General features: G+C 47.9%; 1 protein-coding gene across 1 annotated transcript in view; it reads left to right on the top strand.

Annotated features, from left to right (window-relative positions):
- Positions 1-7743: 7743 nt before the first annotated feature.
- The window catches only part of PGM2 (phosphoglucomutase 2), a 30208-nt gene continuing 16716 nt past the window's right edge, over positions 7744-21235 (top strand). The window contains exons 1-4 of the mRNA XM_056125584.1: positions 7744-7854; positions 9812-9979; positions 14479-14585; positions 20130-20214. Of these exons, the coding sequence (XP_055981559.1) occupies positions 7762-7854; positions 9812-9979; positions 14479-14585; positions 20130-20214 (453 nt within the window). The 5' untranslated portion in view covers positions 7744-7761. The remainder of the gene's footprint in view (positions 7855-9811; positions 9980-14478; positions 14586-20129; positions 20215-21235) is intronic.

Raw genomic sequence — 21235 nt, 5'->3', positions numbered from 1 at the left:
GAGGATTCCTGAGTTTAGAGCCAGGAATAGGCTCAGGCACTGCTGGTGTGGCCTCAAAACCAAAATAGCACTGTATATAGCACTGTCCTCCTGTTGTTCATCGATTTGTTTGAGCGGGCATCAGTAACATCTCACAACAAATTGTGAGACTTGTTGTTGCTACTTTTGGCATATTGAATACGTCATGGGTAGCTTGCCAGGCTTTGTCCTGCAGGCGAGATACTCTTGGTAGCCTGACAGGCTCTCCGAGAGGGGAGGAGGAATCAAACCTGGGTCAGCCGCGTGCAAGGCAAATACCTCTATTGCCCCAAAACCAAAATAAATAAATAAAAAGAAATAAAGAAACCAAGTGTGTACTGCCCCCAAGTAAAGTTATGCAACATAGATAACCCACAAACCATTAATTAAGGAGGCACAATCTACTAAAAATCCAGCAAATGCTATTATAGTATTGTGTTGAATTTAAGAAAAAAAACAAGTTAAGAACTGGGACTGGAGTGATAGTACAGCAGATAGGGAATTGCATTACAAAAGCAAACAAACAAAAACTACCACAATGTATGATCTGTAAACTTTCCCAGACAGAGCACTGTTGGCTTTCCTCCAACCCCATTTTTTGCTTGTTCTCCTTGTGAGAGTCTCTCTCTGTAAATTCCACCTACCTCCCTGCAGTACAATCCCCCCTTTCAGGAGTTACTGTCCATCCTGCTAGCCTTGGGCTGGGCCCACGGTCCAGCTTTTCTGAGTGGAGTGTTAGGACAGAAGCCATGGTCCCAAGGGTGGGGCTGTGGCTCAGCAGAGAGTACCTGCCTTGAATACTGGAAAATATGTGACCCTGGGCTTGACCTCTGGCACCACACACACACACACACACACACACACACACACACCAGTCTGCTTCTATGGCAGATATTTTCTCTCTCTCTCTCTCTCTCTCTCTCTCTCTCTCTCTCTCTCTCTCTCTCTTTTCCTTTTAGGCATTGTCTTTTGTAACACAGGTATTAAATGCTTATCATGCAAGCTCTTTTACCGTTTTTCAGCACTGTTTCTGTCCAGAGTGATTATTTCCAACTATCATTGTCATAGTGGTCCCTTCTCTGAACGTGAGGTTATTGTTTTATTTCTTTGGGGACCACACCTAGTCAAGAAGCTCAGGGCTAACTCCTGGCTCTATGCTCATGGCTGACTCTTGGTGGGGCTTGGGAGAACATAGTAGTGCCACATACTAGGGTCGGCCACATAAAAAGGCAAGTGCCCAAATCCCTGTCCTGCCCATAGGCCCTTGAACATGAATTTCAGCAGACATGGCCACCTTCTGGCTGGCTCTGCCACCCACTGCCATCACGGAGAAGTGCTCCTGGGGCTGTGGGGATGAGAAGCCCCAAACAGCAACTGGTAGTCCCTGAACCCAAAGCTCTGCTGGGGAGTGTGACCAAGAGAGAAATACCTGGTCCTGCAAAACCCTGGACTTAGGCTCAGCAGAGAGTAGCTGCCTTGAATACTTGAGTATTTGTGACCCTGGGGTTACCCGGCACTGCTAGGCCTGAGTACCACGCAGGGGGGCCCAGGCGCTGAGCACCAGACCTGCACAGCCACGCTGGTGCTGGGAGTCATCTGCCATCTGCTTGGGAGCCTCTGTCCAAAAAGGAGAAAAATGCAAACCTAACTAATAATCCGCTTGCAAGAGACTTAGTTTTCAAGTAAGGGGCATCCCCTGCAATGATGAGCTTTGGGGTACCGGGGCCACACTCAGCAGAACTCAAAAAAACAGCAGACCTACTGTTGGAGGTGCCTGGGAGGACCATGAGGTCCAGAGATCAAACTCAGGGCCTCCTGGTTATTCTAAAACCCAAGCTCTACCTCCTGAGTTTTCTCCCAGCCCCTGAGAATGGCTGGAATAAAGAGACATGTATGGGTTTCAAAAGTTAGGCCTTCGGGGCTAGAGCAATAGCACAGCTGGTAAGGTGTTTGCCTTGCACACAGCCGACCTGGGTTCAATTCCCAGCATCCCATATGGTCCCCCGAGCACCACCAGGAGTACTTCCTGAGTGAAGAGCCAGGAGTAACCCCTATGCATTACTGGGTGTGACCCAAAAAGAAAAGAAAAAGTCAGGCCTTCAAGACACATGGGGCCTCACAGGATAGGGGTGGAGCTGGCCCTTGTCCTCCCCGTCCCCAAGGAGATCCCAAGTCGCTGCCCACGAATGGTCTCTCTAGCTACTGATCAAGCTGCTTAATGGCCATGATCCCAGAGACATACAAGCAAAACTCGAAACCCAGCAGTTTTTGGCAGAAATCCCTCCAGACTTAGTTATTAAAATTTCAGAATTCCAAAATCGCATGGCCATGTGACATCATATGCTATTCATAATCAGCAATAGAAAACAAATTGTCTAACGTTGCCTTTTCAGCAGGTCTGAGTGTTGGGGGGAAATCCCAAATAATAATGGTGGGTCTGGTGTCGAAATATTGAATGTAATCAAAGTAGAGAGAGAGTAATGTGTCAATCTTCTGACCCACAGGTAGGGGGAGGGTGTGGAGTGGGAGGTATGCTGGGGTTTTTGGTGGTGGAAAATGTGCACTGGTGAAGGGACAGGTGTTTCATCATTGCATAACCGAGACTTAAACCTGAAAGCTTAGTGGCTGCTCTCACGTGATTCAGTAAATAAATTTATATATTTTTTAAAAAGTGAGGCCTTCTCATTGTTGCATATAAAATGAAGGTTCAAGTCTCCAGAGTAAGCATCCTCCTCCACCCCTCCACCACATCCCATTGTATTTGGCTCATCTGTGGGTTAAGAGACAATTAGGGCTCTTAACTTCCTTTCAATGGAAAGAAAACCAATTATTTCTCAACCAACTCCAGGCACTGTGGGCCTTAAATAATTGAAAAGATTTTACTACTAACTGTTCCCTCTGGCACTTTTCAAAAAGCCCTCCAACAATGCCCAAACACTGTTCTGCAAAGAAGCACAAAGAAAAAAATCCATGGTTCTTGAAATCGGTAATTATCGCATTCTGAAAATACTATGTCATGGTTTGACTTGATGAAATCTTGTTAAAATGTGGTTTGACAATTATAATTTGCTCAAGACAGGCTCCTATTCAAATGGAAGGCTAAAGTAATTGTATAGCTGAGCTTCTCAATGATTAAAGGTTGTCAGTGAATTTTTTAATTATCATTTCTGTATGCCAAAGGATTCACTGCTTTGCTTTCTGTCATAATGTTCCCTTCCATTTTTGTGGACAGATGTATGTATGCACGGATGAACTTTGGATCTTAATAATAAAAACACTCTGTACTCTTCCACACTTTCCCTTAAAGGGGTCTGGCCCTAGACTCAAAACCACAGTTTATGCCTGGTGGTCCAGCCAGTCCACCAGGTTCTTCAGGGGCCCCTCTCACACCCCCTCCCCAACCCCAGCACTTTAGGAAGTGGCTTTGCTGAACCTTCTGCCTTTGGTACTTCTGGGCCCAAGAATTGACCTTTAGACCCTCAGAATTGCTTACTGTATTCCCTACTGAAAAAAAAAAGGAAATGGTACAGTAAGGAGTGAGCAGTACAGTGAGTACAGCAGGTAGGGTGCTTGCCTTGCACAAAGTCAACCCAGTTTCCATTCCTAGCAGTGATATGGTCCCCTGAGACCCACTGGAGTGATCTCTGAGCACAGATCCAAGAGTAAGCCCTGAGCATTACTGGGTGTACTCAGGTACAAAAATCAAAACAACAACAAAAATAATACAAATCTTCTTGAAAATATCTTGATGCTTGGGCCGAGCCTCACCCCCGAGTGAATCTCCAGAAAAACCCAGGCATGCAAGACTTTGAGATTAAGAACTCTGGGTTCAACAGGACCGGGAATGAAGATTCTCTGACAGTATCCCTCCCTCCTCCCACCAACGCTGTCTCCAGCAACTTAGCAGTCACGCCCATAAGCCACCCCGGCTGGCACCAGATAATCTCATCATCAGCCACCATCCAGATCACACATCCTTCTCGCCATAACCATGCCGATGAACGCTGCATCAGGCTGTTTCACTAGGGGTGCCTCAGAGGGGGGATGGGTGAGACCCCCTCCCCATCCAATTTTCCTGAACCTCGCCACACTTCACAGGACACACCCTACCCATACTCCAAGAGTACCACACCACATTTGATGGGATTCATAGTACGAGGCAACCAACTTTAGAGGGAAATATTATATTATTTCGGTTCTGCTTTGGGGCAGGGATTAGGGTTCGGGATGGAAACACCCAAAATAGGGTGGTGGGAAGGTGTATGGTGGTATTGGAATAGTAAATGTAATCAAATATGGCAAAATATTTTATGAAATAAAAAATTAATAAAAATAGAAAATATGTTGATGAACAAGAAAACTATTGCATGGAACCAACTTGTCAGGTGCACCTCGTTTCCCAGTGCTGGTTCCCCAAACTGAAAATGAGGTTCTAAGGTACTGGCTTAAGAGCAGAACTGAATGTTCCACTTTCCAAACAGTGATGGAGAGAGCATGAAGGGTGAATGATGCAGAATTCTCAGACAGAGCAACAGGCTAACACCCCACTTCCCCTACACTCCCATGGGATCAGGAAAATCCAGAGTTACAGAAAGCACCAGAGGTCAAATGACCCTCTTCCTTCAGTGAATCAATTGTGAGGAAATACCGGCGGAAACTACAAATTGGTCGAATGATTTGCTGCACTCATGGTAGATGTTGAATGACTCATTGATATGCTGTAGTCATGGTAGATGAAGATTCATATGAGGAGCTATTTCAAATTTTAATTTTCCCAATCTAGAAGTTAAATAATCACTACTGGACTGGAATGCAAAGGAATTGGGAGAATTGCTAAGGGTTTCACAACCAGGACCTGGTTCATCTACCTGTGAAACTGTTTGGGAATCACAAACAAACAATTCAATTGATTTTTTTATTCAGTTTGTTTGGGGACCACACCTGGCAGCAGTGCTCAGGACTGACTCCTGGCTCTGAACTCAGGAATCAGTCCTTGGGCAGGTAGGACCATGTTCGATCCCCTGCACCCCACCTTGCCCTGAACACCACCAGGAGTAATTCTTCAGTGCAGAGCCAGGAGAAACCCCTGAGCACTGCTGGGTATGACCCTCCACCCAAAAATTAATTAATTAAAAAAATTCTTAAAAAAAGGAATCACTCCTTGTGGGTCTGGGGTAGTGCCAGTAATCAAACCTGGGCCAGCAGCATGCACGGTAAGGGTCCTACTCACTATATTATCTCTCCAGCCCCCATATCAAATTATTTTGAGCATCACCTAACATTATTGATGTTGGAGACAATAATTATTATTATTATTTTAAATCTGGAGCTACTATTATCGCTGAAAACAGGTGAGAGCATGCAGGGGACTCCTGGGGCCATGGGCAGGAATGGGCTGAGCAGAAGTGATTGAATACTGGGTTAGAAAATCAGGAGGCTGACCTGGGATCCTGGCTCTGTCATAGACCAGCTGTGCATTTAGGAGAAGGGTTCTGGAATTTTCTGTCTCTCTCTTTCATCAAACAACAAAACAGGAAGTCAGAAATTTTTCCAAAAGAATCCCTCCTGCATGGCTTGCGGTTCATCTACCTTGGCACCAACTATGGGAATCACTGTAGAATGACTTCAGAACCCAAGAGAACTGCTGGACTGGCATCTTAGTACAGGAACCTCCCAGAAGGCTGCTTCAGTGGGCCCCGCAAAGGGAGTAATGGGGTGGGGGCACAGTAACTGAGCTCTCTCTGCTTTCCAGATTCTCCTCCAGGGAGGAGAAATTTGTTATTTAGTAACTTCCTTGTTTAAAGTGCCTCCGTTTCCACATCCTACAGCACCCTTTCCTTATTTTTACACAGAAATGTTGACAAACTTGTCCCCGAATGTCACAAGGAGGCTAAAATAGTTCTGATTGGATATCACCATAAAACAATAATCCCTGAACTAAAAACAGTAATGTGGGGTCTGAGTAGTAGTACAGCAAGCAGGGTGTTTACCTCAGATGCTGCTGACCTGGGTATGATTCCCAGATCCCTTATGGGAACCAAGAGTAATCCCGGAGGGGTTGGAGCGATAGCACAGTGGGTAAGGCATTTGCCTTGCACACAGCCGACCTAGTTTCAATTCCCAGCATCCCATGTGGTCCCCCGAGCACCGCCAGCAGTAATTCCTGAGTGCATGATCCAGGAATAACCCCTGTGCATTACCGGGTGTGACCCAAAAAGCAAGCACTGTAGCACTGTCCTCCTATTGTCCATCGATTTGCTCCAGTGGGCCCAGTACATTGTGAGACTTGTTCTTACTGTGTTTGACATATCGAATACGTCAGGGGGAGCTTGCCAGGCTTTGCTGTGCAGGCGAGATACTCTCGGTAGCTTACCGGGCTCTCCGAGAGAGATGGGGGAATCCAACCCGGGTCGGCCGCGTGCAAGGCAAATGCCCTACCCGCTGTGCTATCGTTCCAGCCCAAAAAGAAGGAGAAAAAAAAGAGAGAGAGAGAGCAATCCATGAGCACTGCCAGCACTGTGATTGCCCAACAAAATAAAAACAAACAACAACAATATAAAAGCGTGAACATACTCCCTTCCCACCCTGCTTCCTCACCTGTTGGATCATTGGGGAGTGCCACCTGCACTCCTTATAAAGGAAGTGATGGGATTATCTCCTACCTTCAACCCACTCCTACTTGGGCAGAAGGTCTGCACACCTGTACAAGGTCACAGATGTTCAAGAAGGAGCGAGATCAAGTGTCATGGTCTCATCCCTGCTCTCCCTCAGCTTCCGTCCTAGCCTGCTGGGAAAGCGAGCTGTATCTAATGCTGTTGTCAAGTGCATCTGACCGCATATTGCTGATGGGCATTTGGAGTTCTTTCAGCTTGGGCTCTTACCCATCATGCTGCTAGGATGAAGCTTGCTCTGACCTGTGCATCCTCCCTGTAGGCAGCTCCTTGGCAGCTGAGGGATGCCAAGATCACAAAGCTAGACTCTCCTGTTCCTGCCTAGAGGCTTCATTTCACGCTCAGAGAGGGACGACAGATGCAGTGTCAGTTCATCCAGATGGGGTGTGAACTGGCATAGCCACTTCTTCTCCGCGGGGATCCAACTCACTAGACCCAGTGCTGTTCACTGCAAGCGCCAACAGCGCCCTACCCCTGTGCTGCTCTCTCCCAACTCACACTTTGTCCTAGGATCAACCAACTCATCTCAATCTTCCCATTTCATTCTTCTTGTCCAAAAGTTTTCTTGGTAATGATGGTGGTGGGGGTGCTGGCGACCAGGAGCACCTCTCCTCGCTCCCCCGGGAGCTTAAGGAGGGGGCAGAGAGTGCCAGGGATGGAACCCAGAACCAAACAAACACCCGCCTGGCACATGTTCCTTCCCCAATTGATCCCCATCCTCAGCCCCTTCTCTGTCAAGACTAGACCTGCAGAAATGCACCTGCATCTTTCAGGCCCAGGGTTCGGAGCACTTTAGGAGAGCCCTGACAGGCCTTGTGACCTGGGACTTTGCAGAGGTCAAGGCCGACCCAGCAGCCCCGCCTCTACCTCCAGAGCGCGCGCGCTCCGCCCCAGTCCCGTAGGCGGCGGCGGGAGGAAGGGCGGGGGCGTGTCCAGAGGCGGGGCGCGGGCGCGCTCCTCGCGCGCGGATTGGCTCTGCCTCGGCCTGGCCCCGCCCCCGCCGCCGCGCCGCCCGCCCCAGCGGAAGGGCGAACTCGCCTGCGTGTGGGGGGGACCCGGACTGCGGGCGGGGATGGCGGCGGACGGGACAGCTCCGGGCGGCGACGGGCTCTGCACGGACCCCCGGCTGGACCAGGAGGTCACCCGGTGGCTTCGATGGGACAAGGTGAGGGCGACCGAGGCGCCGCGCCCCCTTCCCGCGCTGCGCGCTCCCGCGCCTCCGGGGTCGTGCGTGCCGGAGGCCGCCCGGGAGAGGCTGCAGGTTTTGCAGGTTTGCGAGTTGTGCATGGGAAGGTGGCCCCCCGGGTCGGAACCGGCGATCGGGCCGCGGGGGCTGCGCCACGCCCGGGCATCCGCCTGGCACTCTGGCTGCCGGCGCGCCCCCTGCCACCAAGACCCCCGCTTGCTTCCCGGCCGTGCCTTTGACGCCCGGGGGGTCTTTGCGGGGCGGCGTGCCCACCCACCCCTCCCGGGTGCGCGGGGACCAGAACTAGCTGCCCTCCTCCTGGCCTGCCAGTTTCTCTCTTGGGCTGCGATGTGAGAAGCCCCTGGAGGACGACCACCCTGGTGTCGCTTCGCGTCTCCCCCTCTCCGGGTGCCAGGAGGGGACGCGGGGCCCAGCGCCCCCTCCGAGTCCAGCCGCCCGCCGCCCACCGGTCCCCCCTCTCGGCCGCGCCCTCTGCCTTGTTTCCCCCAGAACCTTCTTCCCTCTGCTCCCTGCTGCTGCTGAACTCGTTTCTCCTCTTCCTGCCGGGTGTTCCGGGTTTGAACTGAAATGGGCTTTACCCGGAGAGGCTGCGCTAGCGCCCAAGAGTAAGTCATTTCTCTCTTCCTTTCTTCCTTCCTTCATCTCTGTTCAAAAGCGATTTGTCCAAAAGCTCCAACCAGAACTGGTCTGCAGGTTTGCTGCTTTTAACGTCTGCCCCCTGGCCGGGGCTGATTTCACAGGACCAGAGAGGTGCCTGGCGCTTGGTTTAATGCTCCGCTGTTCTGCTTTGAAATGTTTAACAAATGGGGTGGGGGGGAGCGGGGTGGAGGGGGTCTCTATTTTCATCCTGAACCGCCCCGCAGTTGGGAGATTATCTAAACCCTGTCTAACATCCTGGGATGATCGTGCACTCACAGCAGATACTGAAACTGTCTGTTGAATGAATGAAAAAAAAATTGGATCCCTCCCATAAGGGTGCTGGTGGTCCTCTCCCCACCCTCTACCCTCATAAGAGAAATTCCACGGTTACATAGGTGTATGCAAGGGCCTTAGGTGCCTAACCCTCCTCCCTGCCCCCAGCCTTCCCACACTTCAAATTGGGTAGGGCAGGAGAATGTTTCCCTCTCTGACAACTTAGTAAATGGCAGTGGGTAGAGTTCTTTGAAGTCCTAACTTCCTACAGTTCCCCAGGGAGGAAATTAACTCCCAGTTGCCTGCAGTGTTCTCTGTCTGATTGGGGAAGCTAGGGCCACACCCCCTGAAGTGGAGGAGGTAGGGGCAGTTCCTCTGTTTTTTACTTTGTCCTGTCTACCACTCCTCTTGCCTTCTCTCTGCTTGTTCTCTGGTTTTGAGACAGGCAGCAAATGGGTAACTGCTTGCCTGCCCAGAGCTTTGCAGCGATCTGCTCCCGGGCTGGGAGGTGTTCCCTGTGCTCTCTGCAGACCTGTCTTCACCAGCTCTGCTCATGCCCATCAGCTCCTTGTGACCTTTGCTGTCCTCTTGGCTGCCTTATCATGCTGACCCTGTTCCTTCCACCCAGGCAATTTGTCTTTTATTGCTATCAAAGGCCAATTGTCAGATTGATACCGAGACCGCAAGAATCCTGGGTATCGAGTGTGACTGTGAAGTTGTCTGTTTTCTTACTCACTCAGCACCCTGTTTTAAACTTGGGTGGAGGGAGTGGGAAACATTTGTTGTTGTCAGTTTGAGACCTAAGCCCTTTCTTCAAGGCACCTGAAAATCTGATTGGTCAACAGGTAACCCAGATGTGTGTGTGTGTATGTGTGTGTGTGTGTGTATTTATGTATTAAACATACACAATGTAGGTTAGAATTATTGTGGCTTTTAAAGAAAAATATTTCTGCTTTTTCATTCTCTCATTTACCTCACAGCATTGGATGTTTCTATTTTGCAGAATCCTTTAACCTCGGAGTTAGTGAAACAGCTCATTGCTGACGATAACAAGGAAGAACTCCAGAAATGTTTTGGGACTCGGATGGAGTTTGGGACAGCCGGCCTGCGAGCTGCTATGGGACCAGGAATTTCGCAGATGAACGACTTGACCATCATACAGACCACACAGGTAACCTTAGGATTCTTAGCTATATGAAAAACATGTTGCCAGTGTTCAAGGGTAAACCAAGGTATAGTGATAGTTTTAAAAGACTTTTATTAGACACAGATTTATTGGAATCGCACATGTGGCCGCGCGACATCTTATTATCTTATTCTTACTTTGGACAAACTGGCAGGCTACTGAATATAACCTGCCCACACAGCAGAGTCTGGTAAACTCCTCGTGGCATACCCAATATGACAAAAACCAGTAACAATGATGGGTCTCATTCTCCTAACCCTGAAAGAGCCTTGAATATGGCACTTTTTAAAAAATCTCAGGGCTAGGATGAAGGAGACGTTACCAGGGCCTGCTCGAGGCAATTGACGAACAACAGGATGGTCCTGATCGTGATCGCAAGTTATTGGAATCAGGCTGTCTCAAGCCACCAGTGCTTAGAAGCGCTTCCCTGGTAGAATCCAGGGGAGAGACCTAGAAAGAAGAGATAGGGGCAGGGAAGTAGTCTGATTGGCTGTGGTGTCAGCGGGTGACTTATTTGGGGAGACCTAGTTGTCTGTGAATGTCTGTTCTTAGGCTTTATTTAATTGAGTTACATTGATTTACAAAGTTGTTCATGATAAAATTTTAGGCATGCAGTATTCCAAATGTTCCAACACCATCCCACCCACCACCAGTGTCAACTTCCCTTCAGCAGGGTCCTTAGGTTCCCTCCCACCCTGTGCCTGTGCCCCCGACAAACACATGTGTAGGCTTGGTTATTGTAGGTTGGGACTCCTGGTTCAGTACTCAAGGCCCTCTGGGTTAAAGACATACAAACACCTCACCGCTACCCCACCAGTGTCCCTGAGGCCCCTACCCTGCCACTCTTATCTCTCATCTTCCCTTCTCGGTCTCATTCCTTCGCTGTCCTCACTTCTCTGATCTAGGGCTGAGGGTTCGCCCCCTTCCATTCCCTTGTCCAGTTAAGTGAGGCCATCTGGTCTTTGTTCCTTCTGAAGTTATCCTTCTGACTCACTTCACTTAACACGAAAACCTCCGGTGCCACCCACATGGCAGTGAATTGCATGGATTTGTCATGCTTTGCGGCTGCACACCACACACCTGCATTCTCCACGCATCTGTTTGGGGGCACCTGGGTTGACTCCACATCCTGGCTGTTTTTAATGAGTGCAGCATGGTTGCCCAGTGGTTTGTGTGTGTGTAGTTAGTATTATTAATGATCTAGAGCCCTGCCAAGAATGATCCCTGCACCCACCCAGATGTCACCTCTCCCCAAACAAAGCAAAAACATAAATAAATATTGCTTTAATTCTGGGAAGTGACTAATTATGATTACAGGTATTTTGTAACTCAATAATGGTAACTTTCATTTCTTTGTTTTGTTTTTTGAGCCATACCCTGCCTTGCCCAGGGTTTGCTCTTGTTGTCTTTGTGCTAGGGAAGGCCCTCATCCTCTGTACTATCTCTCTGGTAGCCCGCTAGCTTAAAACATCTCAGGCTTAGGTTTGGGTTTGCTAAAGTGGACACTAAGGTCTAAGATTCATTTCAAGGGCCTCTTTTGTTTTTCATTAATATAACCACAGGCTCCGTTTGTCCTGGGCAGACTCATTAATTCTAATTAGTACCCTGTCCCGGGTTGGCCAGAGGGAACCAGTCATTCTTTTCCTCCCTCCTGTAAGGTTCTTGCAGTTGGTGGAACTTGTTTCCGAGCACGGCCCTTGGCAGTGGGTCCGCAGCAGAGGTACAGTAGTGACTAAACGGACTAAAACGAACGGCCCCTCATGGAGCTTTCCTTCCGGTGCAAATCCACCAACTCAGCTGACTTTTATCATCTTGTTGTTTTTGATAGGGTTGTACAAGCAGAGATAAGCTCTTTGAACTTTCAGAATAACCAAGAGCCAATTCCATTTTATTTGAGTTGCTAATCTAGGTGAAAATTGTTGCCAAGTTTCCTTGCCTTCATTTCTGAATTTTGTTCTCAACACTGGCCCAGACTTTAAGGATTCAAACATGAAGCATCTGACAAAAACAAAAAAGAGTTGCCGCGGAGGATCAAAAGTTCTGTTTACAGAAGAAATAAAATGCAACAGATTATTCTGTTTCTTCTACTACTTAGATTTGCCAAATATGCACAATGATTTGGGGCTAAAGAGATAGAACAGGGGTTAGGCACTGACCTCGCACCTGGCTTTACCCCCAGGTTTGATCCCTGGCACGACATCTGGTCCCCTGAGCCCTGCCAAGAATGATCCCTGAGCACAGAGCCAGGAGTAAGCCCTGAGTCCGGCCAGGTGTTACTCATCCCCCCCCCCCCAACAAAAAAATGAAACAAAAATGAAGATTGCTTTAATTCTGGGAGAAAAGTCAGGAAAATGACTAATTATGATTACAGTTATTGTATAGGAACCTGGTAGCATAAAAGACAGAGTTGGCATTCCCTGGCAAACCCCTACTAAGGACCGTTTCCATGGAAACCCCTGGCAGGGACTTAAGTTCCTGTTAAGTCATGGACTTCCTGAGATCAGCAGGAGGGGAGGAAGGCTGAGAAACTATGCCCACGTAACAGTTTTTTTTCTTTTTCATGGAAAAGAAAAGAGCATTCTATGTTGGCACTGCTCATCTGCAAAGTACTTATTTGAGCCTGGGCTTGGTCAGAAATGAAAAGTGCATGGAGGGGCTGGAGTGACAGTCCAGCGGATAGGGCAGCACTTGCTTTGCCCGCTGCTATCAAGTAAACTCTTATCAAAATGAAGAGTTCCAGGCTAAGGAGGGAGCCCACAGGATTACAGCACAACTTTGCATGCAGGGGTCCCAGGTTCGATCCCTGAAACTTCCTGCCCCCCCTGAGCACTACCAGATGTGGCCTCAAAACAAAAAATAATACAAATAAAGCTACATTTTTTTAAGTAATGAAATTATGTCTATCATAAGGCTTCCAGAGTGAAGTAGTAATCATTAATTATCATTATTACCCAATCAACCAGAATTCTCTTTGAACTGTCATAAAACCTATTTCATCCACTAATCTCAACCTATTAAATTCAAAGTTCACTGGTTTTTAATCTTCCTTATTTCATACTGAGGTGACGTCACTGCACCTGCCAAAATGGGTGCATTTTATGTTCCTTCACGTCTGGGTGAGCATGGCCCCATTTGCGTGAAAAACTGTACCCGGCTGTAGACTGATGGATAGACGTCCTTTGCAAGGCCTCTGCCTGGCAGACAGCAGTTTCAGACAAATGGGTTTAGATTTGCTCATTATCAAAATCTTACCAAATAGGTTTTTTTGACCTGCTAAGGGTGAAGCTGGCAGAAATGTCTGAAAATGCTTTCCTGTCTGTAACATTTGAAATAATGTTAAGGGAGATCTTTTCCTTAAAGATCACTTCTTTAGTTTTGAGGGAAAAGAACAATAAAAACACTCCTAAGAGCAGACACATTAGAGTTTCCCGGAGCAGGGCTGCTCAGCAGTGGACACATTTGCACTCCTGTAACCCTCATAATGGCCCTCGAGGTGGGTACTTGTTGCTACTCCTCTTTCACAGGAGGGAAACTGAGGCCCTGCACCACTAAGCGAGGTCTGCTTTGCCACGGGGCAGCAGGGAGGCATCCAAACCCATAGGTTCTGTGTGCTTTGCTTCTTTCTTAGTTTTCGGGCATGCCCTGTGAACCTGGGAGGCGTTTCCAGTGTGGTACTTGGGGCTGGCTCCCAGCGGGGCCTGGGGGACCGTGCCAGGGTCATACTCGGTCCTCACCCGTGCCGTGCAGGTGCTCCACCCCTGGGCCCCAGCCCCAGCTTCCTGTGTGCTTACCTCTCCACCCCTTTTTGTTGTGGTGGTGAAGGTAGGGGTGAGGGTGTGGGTGCACATGTGGGCTGCAGTGCTCGGGCATGCTTGCTTGAAGTATGCCAGACATGGTACCCCCTCCTTTTTTGGGGGGGCACCCCTTGCTGTGCTCAGTGCTTACTCCTAGCTCTGCACTCAGGAAACACTCCTGGTGGGCTCAGGGGACCATATGGGATGTCGGGGATCGAATCCAGAATAGCTGAGTGCAAAGCACGTGTACTGTCACTCCAGCCCCTTCATATACTTTTCACTACACTGAACCATCTCTGACCAGGGCCCACGGACAAACCCAGACCCTGAAACTTCTGTTTCCACAAGGGGGCAAGTCACTGAGCCTTAATTTTCCCATCTGCCACGTGGGGGTTCTTGGCAAAGTTGAACTGGAATGAAGAGCTAAAGATACTCCAGCATAGAGCCTGAAGCATCTAGACAGACAATCAGTCTTGCTTCTCCTTCACCACAGTGTTTTAGCACAGGGGGGTTCTTCCCCTCTCTACTGAATGAATGTTCACTTGTAGAACAGAAAAAATTTAGTCAGTTTTTGTAGCCTGTGAATATTACATGTTAAAACAAATGTATTATGTGTGTGTGCCTGTGTGTGTTTTTGTTTTATGTTTTGTTTTGTTTTTGTTTTTGTTTCGGTCGATGGGGAACTTCTAGGGATTTTGCAGATACCTGGAAAAGCAGTTCAGTGACCTGAAGCAAAGAGGTGTCGTGATCAGCTTTGATGCTCGGGCCCATCCCTCAAGCGGAGGCAACAGCAGAAGGTATTTGAGCATTCAGGGGAACACTCTGGAGTGGGTTCTAGACTTTCCTTGACTTATTTGATCTGCGGGGCTGGGGTGCAAAGGGCCCATCAGGGCTGCACGGGTAGGATCCGGACTGAGCTCAGGGCCCTGGATGCAAGGTGTGTGCTCTAGCCCTTTGAACCGTTTCCTCGGCATTGGTGGGGCTCTTCTTTTCGTTGTTTTTCTTTTTTTTTAATTTTTATTCAAGAGTCATGATTTACAAAATTACTGAGAGCTGCATTTTAGGTGCACAGTAATTCAACATTGATTTTCCCCCTTAGTGTCAGCTTCCCTCCACCAGTGTTTCCAGATTCTCTCTATTCCTCCCCCCCCCCCCCCCCCCATCCTGACAACTTGACAGGTGCATTACAAAATCTCAGTGGTTGCCGCTTAGATCTCGTGTTTAGAGAGGAGACGGACAGGGAAGGAAAGCAGTCAAGGGGGAAAGAAGAGAACGAGAAGTAATGGTGAACAGGCACCAGGGATCCTGTTATGCCAGTGATGGGAGTGAGGGGTACAGCCATATACCCAAGACACAGATTCAGCAGGACTGGAAACATGAGATCTCTGCTTTTATTTCTAATGACCATTTCTACAACATTCTGTTGTTGTTGTTCTGTCTTTTTCTGTGGTGCCGGGTTCGAACCCAGGGCCTCACAGATAAAAGGCAAGCGCTCTACCACCAAGCCACATCCCAGGACTTTACAGTTTGACCAAATACATTAGCCAGCCATATTACGTCCCTGTAGAATGATGGACACCTTCGGTTAGCAACTTTGTATAATCCTTGTTTTATATTTGGCCAAAGAAAATGAAATTAGACAATTTAAAATTTAAGACCTAAGTGGGAAAAAAGTTTTTTAGTGGCTGCCGTTTCTCCTTCCCACATTCTTTTTGCTCCCTACTCAGGCCCCAGATTCCTAAGCCCATGAATGCTCATTTTAAGCTGCATCCTTACTCTCTTCCCAGACCAAGAGCACTCTCTCTATCTTATGGAACTGTACGTAGATGATGCTGGTGATGGTGGCAGAGTAGCACTATTCACCTGCATGCCGACGACGAACTGTGCACTTACTCTCATTTGATCCACAAAACAGCCTGTAAGGAATCAGCCTTTGTCTCTCTGCCCTGAGATTATAATAGTGGAGGAGTTATAATTTAACCATAGAGAGACTGACAAACATTTTTCTCCTCTCTCCTGGCTTTGTGCTTTGTGATTGCTTCTGACAGTGCTCAGTGGAGCATGCAGTGCTAGGGCTTAATCCCAGGCCTCCCTCCCACATGCAAAGAATGTGCTCCAGCCAGAAACTTTCCTTTAAAGGGCAAATAGTAAACATCATATACTCTGCATGTTGAGTGGTGGTTGCACATGTTAGCATAAAAACATCCCTAAATTATATATAACTAAGGGCATGGTGATGTTCTAATGAAACTTTATTTACCAAAAAAAAAACCTGTAGTTTGATTGTTTAGGGGTCACAGTCAGCTGTGCTCAGCAATTACTCTTAACTTAGGGGTCACTTCTGGCTTTCTTCCGAAAACACTTGAGGTGCCAGGGATCTAACTAGGGTCGGCCGCATGCATAGAATATTCATCCCTATACTATCTCTTGGCCCATCAGTCTCTACTTTCAATCTTTTTTTTTTTCCTTTTTGGGTCACACCTGGCGGTGCTCAGGGGACCATATGGGATGCTGGGAAGTGAACCCAGGTCAGCTGTGTGCAAGGCAAAGGCCCTACCCGCTGTGCTACCACTCCAGCCCTCTACTTTTATTTATTTTTTTAAGTTTTTTTATTATTAATTTTTAAAAAATTTTTATAAGTGAAACACCATGAGGTACAGTTGTAGACTTACAAATTTTTGTGCTTGAGTTTCAGCTATACAGTGATCCAGTACCCATCCCTCCACTAGTGCCTATTCTCCACCACCAATGATCCCAGTATCCCTCCACCTCCCCAACCCCTGCCATCCCACTCCGCCTCTGTGGCAGGGCATTCCCTTTTGTTCTCTCTCTCGTTTTGGGTGTTGTAGTTTACAAAAGAGGAATTGAGTGGCAATCATGTTTGGTCTATAGTCTACTTTCAGCATGCATCTCGCATCCCGAGTGAGTCCTCCAAACATCCTTTATTTGGTGCTCCCTTCTCTATCTGAGCTTCCTTTTCCCCTAGCATGTGTGGCTGCCTCCAAGCCATGGAGCAAAATTCCTGGTACTAATCTTGGCCACTCTTGGATGTTAGTCTCCTATTTTGTTACTTTATGTTTCCCAGATGAATGCCGTCTGTCTATGTCTGTCCCTCTCTTTCTGACTCATTCACTTAGAATGATACTTTCCATGTAGTACCACTTGTATGTAACTTTCATGACTTCATCTTTTCTAACAGCTACATAGTACTCCATTGTGTAGATATACCAAAGTTTCGTTAACCAGTCATCTGTTCTCGGGCACTCGGGTTTTTCCCAGATTTTGGCTATTGTGAACAGTGCAGCAATGAACATAGTAGTACAGATTTCATTTTGACTGTACTTTTTTGCCTCTCCAGGATATATTCCCAGGAGTGGTATAGCTAGGTCAAGTGGGAGCTCAATTTCTAATTTTTTGAGAATCGTCCATACTGTTTTCCAAAAGGACCAGCCTTCTACTTTAATCATTTTAAGCAACTTTCTTTACTCACACCTCCCCTTCTCTGATGAATTTTTTAAAAAATCAATCCAGGGTGTAAGTATTTGTAGTTTTTTAGATCCGAATAATATGCAAATATTTATAATTCATGAAGAGTCTTATTCTCAGTGCTAGATACATTCATAGTGTCCTGATCTTTGCCCATCAGGAGCTTCTTAGACTGACAGGGACAAATGTGAGTCTGTGAGGAGGGAAGGAGGGCCAGAGCAAGATCTAAAGGTGGCGTCACCCCTCCATTGAACTCAGGGTGGTGGGAGCCATTTGGCCTTCAGCTGTGAGGCTCAACAAAAGAGGATTGTTTTGCCAGTAAAGCAGGAGACTGAAGCCCTCTAGAGAGATGCACAGAAGCTGTGCTTACAGCAGTGTGACAGATTGCAAGCCAGAACATGAGTTGGTCGGTTATCAGTTAAGACTCTCAGCTCTTTCAGCAGCCCCCGGGGGCTGCTCTCAAGCAGGCACAGGTCATTCATGTGGGTGACTGGGCCTGCTGGCAAATGAATTCATTTCAGGTTGACCATCTGCTTCTAGTCCACATATCCTTTGGCTGTGGTATTTTCCCTGTTGTTTACTTACCGATAAATTTAACTTTATGTGTTATGTCAGTTAACATAACTTTATGCCTTGGAGACAAAAAAAATTTCCTTAAACTTTCAGATGTTTGGGGTGGAGCAATAGCACAGCAGGTAGGGCATCTGCCTTGAATGCAGCCGACACAAGTTCGATTCCTCTGCCCCTCTTGGAGAGCCCGGCAAGCTTCCGAGAGTATCTCGCCCATATGGCAAAGCCCGGCAAGCTACCTATGATGTATTCGATATGCCAAACACAGTAACAAGTCTCACAATGTTACTGGGCCCGCTCGAGCAAATCGATGAACAACAGGAGGACAGTGACAGTGACAGTTTCAGATGTTTGAGGCTGGGGAGACAGTATAGCAGGTAGGGCACTGGCCTTGCACATGGCCAGCCCAAGTAGTATCCCCAGCACCCGATATGGTACCCTGAACTCCACCAGGAGTAATTCCTGAGTGGAGAGCCAGGTGGTCCCCTGAGCATCACTGTGTGTGGCACCCTTGGCCCCCCCCAAAAGTTTCAGATGTTATTGATTCTACGTGGGTTTGTGGTTCAGCTCTCAGAACTTTATAGGATAAAATGGAGAGGAACCAAGGATTGTTCTAGATCACTTGCAACATGTATGACACGTAGGAACTGCAACTGAGGTGTGAAAGCAATCCAAACTAAAGCATGGTGATGGACAAATGGCACCTTCTTTAAGAGCTGCTAATTGTCACGGTTCCAGAATTTTACCCAAGGGAGTATTTATTGGTTATTTAATCTTCTGATTTTAAATATATGGTGGGGGGGGGACATCAGCAGCATTCAGAACATCAGAGATTCAGAGAATACATAGAATCCTCTCCATGCCTTAGTGTCTCTTTACTAAATTAAGGTACTGAACACTTGAGAGATATTTTATGAGGTCAGGAGTAACAGCTGTGCCTTGGAGTGAATGGAGTTTGGATTTACTTCAGATTTTTATTGTTTTTGTTGCTTTGTATTTTGTTTTTGGACCACACCATGTGATGCTCAGGACTGACTCCTGGCTCTATGCTCAGGAAATTACTCCTGGTAGGCTTGGAAGAGCACTTAGGATGTCAAGGATGGAACCACGGTTGGCTGCATGCAATTCAAGAGCCCTGCCCACTGTGCTATCACCCTGTCCCCTTTTTATTGGAATTCTTTTGCTGAATTTTTAAATTTTTTTGATTACTTTCTCCTGCATAAGGGCATGGGAGGGCTCTCGATCATTCTTGTGTTCCTATCGATCCTTGGAATTTCAGCAGTCAAACTGTAGTGTAGAGATCTCTTCTGCCCAAGCAACTCACAGCAGAGTGTTCAGTGAATCTGATGCTGGAGACATGTTTAGGGAGAGAATGAATATCGATCTGGTGGTTTAATCCTAGCATGTATAATATGCTCATTAAACAGGAATTGTGCCATTTTTTGTGGGTTTTTTACCGCAGGTAGGAAGAAAGATTTGATGCCATGGTTCATGTCCTGCCCCAAGTCAGTTGCTCCAGAAGTTGAGAAAAAAAAACTGTCAAGGGTCAAACAGTGAAGTCTTTTTTGGGGGGAGGGGGTGTTTGGGTCACACCCAGCAATGTACAGGAGTTACTCCTGGCTCATGCACTAAGGAATTGCTCGGGTGACCATATGGAATGCTGGGTATCGAACCCGGGTCTGCCGTGTGCAAGACAAATGCCCCCTACCTGCTGTGCTATCCCTCCAACCCCAAACAGTGAAGCCTTTGACGGGCTGCATGGAGCCGAGAGGCACAGGATAGACACATGTGTACATGCTTATCAGTGTGCCCAGTCAGTGCCAGGCTCCGTGGTGTGTGTGCTGGACATGATGGCATTAGACCAGCTCATCTCTGTGCCTTGACATCACACCCACTGGGTAATTTTTCACTGGGGGTGCTGAGCTGTTTCTGACTCTAATCATTGGGTTGCTAACAGCACCCCACCCCCATCACAACCCAAGCTGTCTACAGACTGGGTGTCCCCCAAGTGTGGGCACAGATCTGGTTCGGCTGCCGGTTGGCCGTTGTACTGGGGTGAGTTGTCGGCTCTCTCGACTGTAGACCCGGTTCTGTTAAACAAACCCGTGGGACGGTGGAGCAACTCCGGCTTTAGTGTTCTGCCAACGTGAGTAGCTGTCAAAATGGCCATATCCTTGCTCTGGTCTCTCCGCTCCAGATCAAGAAGCAGGGAGATGCTCCTTCCTTCCCTCCTCCCTGATCCTGACGGCTCTGCTCTGCTCTCCCCTGACCCCCTGCCTCTCCAGGTTTGCCCGACTCGCCGCAACCACATTCATCACTCAGGGCGTGCCTGTCTACCTCTTTTCTGACATAACTCCAACCCCCTTTGTGGTGAGTAACCTTTGCCTTTATAGTTCCCTTTTGTGGGGTCAGGGATAAGACCTGCCTGGAGTTTGGGTTTAGTTTAGGTTTTTGGCCATGCCTGGTGCTTCTCAGGGCTCATTCCTGGCCCTGTGCTCAGGAATCCTCCTGGCAGGGCTCAGGGGACGGTACGGGGTTCCAGGGATTGGAACCTGGAATCTGTGTGCTAGGCAAGCACCCAGCCCGCTGTACAATCTCTCTGGCCCCAAGCGCTGGCGGAATTTTACAGTGATCAGTGCTGTTGGAATTGGATGATAGAAGAACTCCTGGTTCTGTGGTCATGGATAGCATGGCTCAGGGAACCATATGGGGTACCAGGGGTCCTACCTGAGTCGGCCGCCTGCAAGGCAAGCACCCTACCTATTATACTATATCTCTGCCCCTCAGTTTCAATTTTTGAAAGGCAATATTCTTTGTTTGTATTCAAGGAATATTTTCGGTAATTAGCCAAATTTCTTTCCTTTGTTTTATTTGGTTTGTAGCTCTTCCCTGCCACCTCTGTCCCCAGCTCTTATAACTAGGAGACATGTAAGAGTGAGGCCAGATGTTAAGAATCAGTTTTTAGAAAGTGGGGCTGGAGAGATGGTATAGTGGGGAGGGTGCTTGCCTTGCATGTGGCCAACCCAGGCTCAATCCGTTCCATCTCAGTGGTCCCTTGAGCGCTGCCATCAGTAATTCCAGAGTGCAGAGCCAGGAGTAACCCTTGAGTACAACTGGGTATGGTCCCCAAACGAAACCAAACCAAAACACACACATACACACACACACACACACACACACAAGCATGATTCATACACAGTTGCTTATATCAGATGGAAATGAGAGTATATAAATGCAAGCGAAGTAACTTAGGCCCAAACTCAAGGGATGTAATTCTAGCAGCCTCTGATTCTGCGTATAGTGCACTTGAGTGATACAGCGACTCCTGGAAGAAACTTCGCCTCAAATACAAGTGTCGTTTCAGTTTCATTGTTTAGCAGAAAACTTGCCA

The sequence above is a fragment of the Sorex fumeus genome, unplaced genomic scaffold (assembly GCF_029834395.1).
Source record: "Sorex fumeus unplaced genomic scaffold, SorFum_2.1 ptg000055l, whole genome shotgun sequence".
Lineage (NCBI taxonomy): Eukaryota > Metazoa > Chordata > Mammalia > Eulipotyphla > Soricidae > Sorex > Sorex fumeus.
Note: the sequence above shows the minus strand (reverse complement) of the source record. Positions and strands in the feature narration are given on the sequence as shown.